This window comes from Cariama cristata, unplaced genomic scaffold, assembly GCF_000690535.1.
Source record: "Cariama cristata isolate BGI_N322 unplaced genomic scaffold, ASM69053v1 C10834086, whole genome shotgun sequence".
Lineage (NCBI taxonomy): Eukaryota > Metazoa > Chordata > Aves > Cariamiformes > Cariamidae > Cariama > Cariama cristata.
Window position 1 is genome coordinate 1 of NW_009644076.1, and position 763 is coordinate 763.

General features: G+C 49.3%; 1 protein-coding gene across 1 annotated transcript; it reads right to left on the minus strand.

Moving 5' to 3' along the window:
* Positions 1 to 48: 48 nt before the first annotated feature.
* On the minus strand, positions 49 to 759 carry LOC104168197 (testis-specific serine/threonine-protein kinase 2-like; the record flags this gene model as incomplete). The annotated part of the gene is made up of 1 exon (XM_009708691.1): positions 49 to 759. A coding segment is annotated over one exon (711 nt), but the record flags the coding sequence as incomplete, so codon positions are not given.
* Between the last annotated feature and the right edge of the window lie 4 nt (positions 760 to 763).

The following is a 763-nucleotide window of genomic DNA, read 5'->3' on the forward strand; positions in this document are numbered from 1 at the left end:
GTGCTCCCTCAGCCATTCTGCAACAGTTGAGCACTAGCAGTTCATAAGTTAGACTAATTTTGTGATATTGTTAAAACCAGCCGTCCTGAAGAGGATCCTGTTTCCTTCTCCTCTCCTTCCCCAGTCTGCAGAATGGGATTTGGCTTGCTGGTTGCACTCAGGCCGTCTTTCCCGCAGGTTTTGGGAACACTCGCCCTCTTTTGCAGCTGGCAGAGGGGAAGGGATCAGGGATTCTGGAGTCTGCAACCAGGAGTGTTTCAAAACTTCATCTATGCACAACCTCCGAGACACATCAGGCTGGAGCAAGTGGCAAATGAGGTCCTTGCACTCTGCAGTCAGGTATTTTGAGTTGGGGAAGGGAATCCTCTGGCGTTTCTGAATGCAGACCATTTTCCTGATGTTGGAATCATCAAACGGCATTAAAGCGTAGACCATTGTATACAGGATGACACCCAGGCTCCACATGTCAGAAATCCTGGGGTCACAAGGAATGCCCTGTAGCACTTCAGGGGCAGCGTACGCAGCAGACCCGCAGGAGGTTTTACTGAGAATGATTCTTCCATTTTCATCCCAAGACAACAATTTGGATAATCCAAAGTCTGAGAGCTTGATGTTGAAGTCTTCATCGAGAAGGATGTTCTCACATTTCAGGTCCCTGTGAGCGAGGTCCAAGTCATGGCAATGCTTGACGGCAGAAGCCAACTGCTGAAACTTGATGCGAGCGATGTCCTCTTTCATAGCTCCCCCGTACCTGATGTAGTCC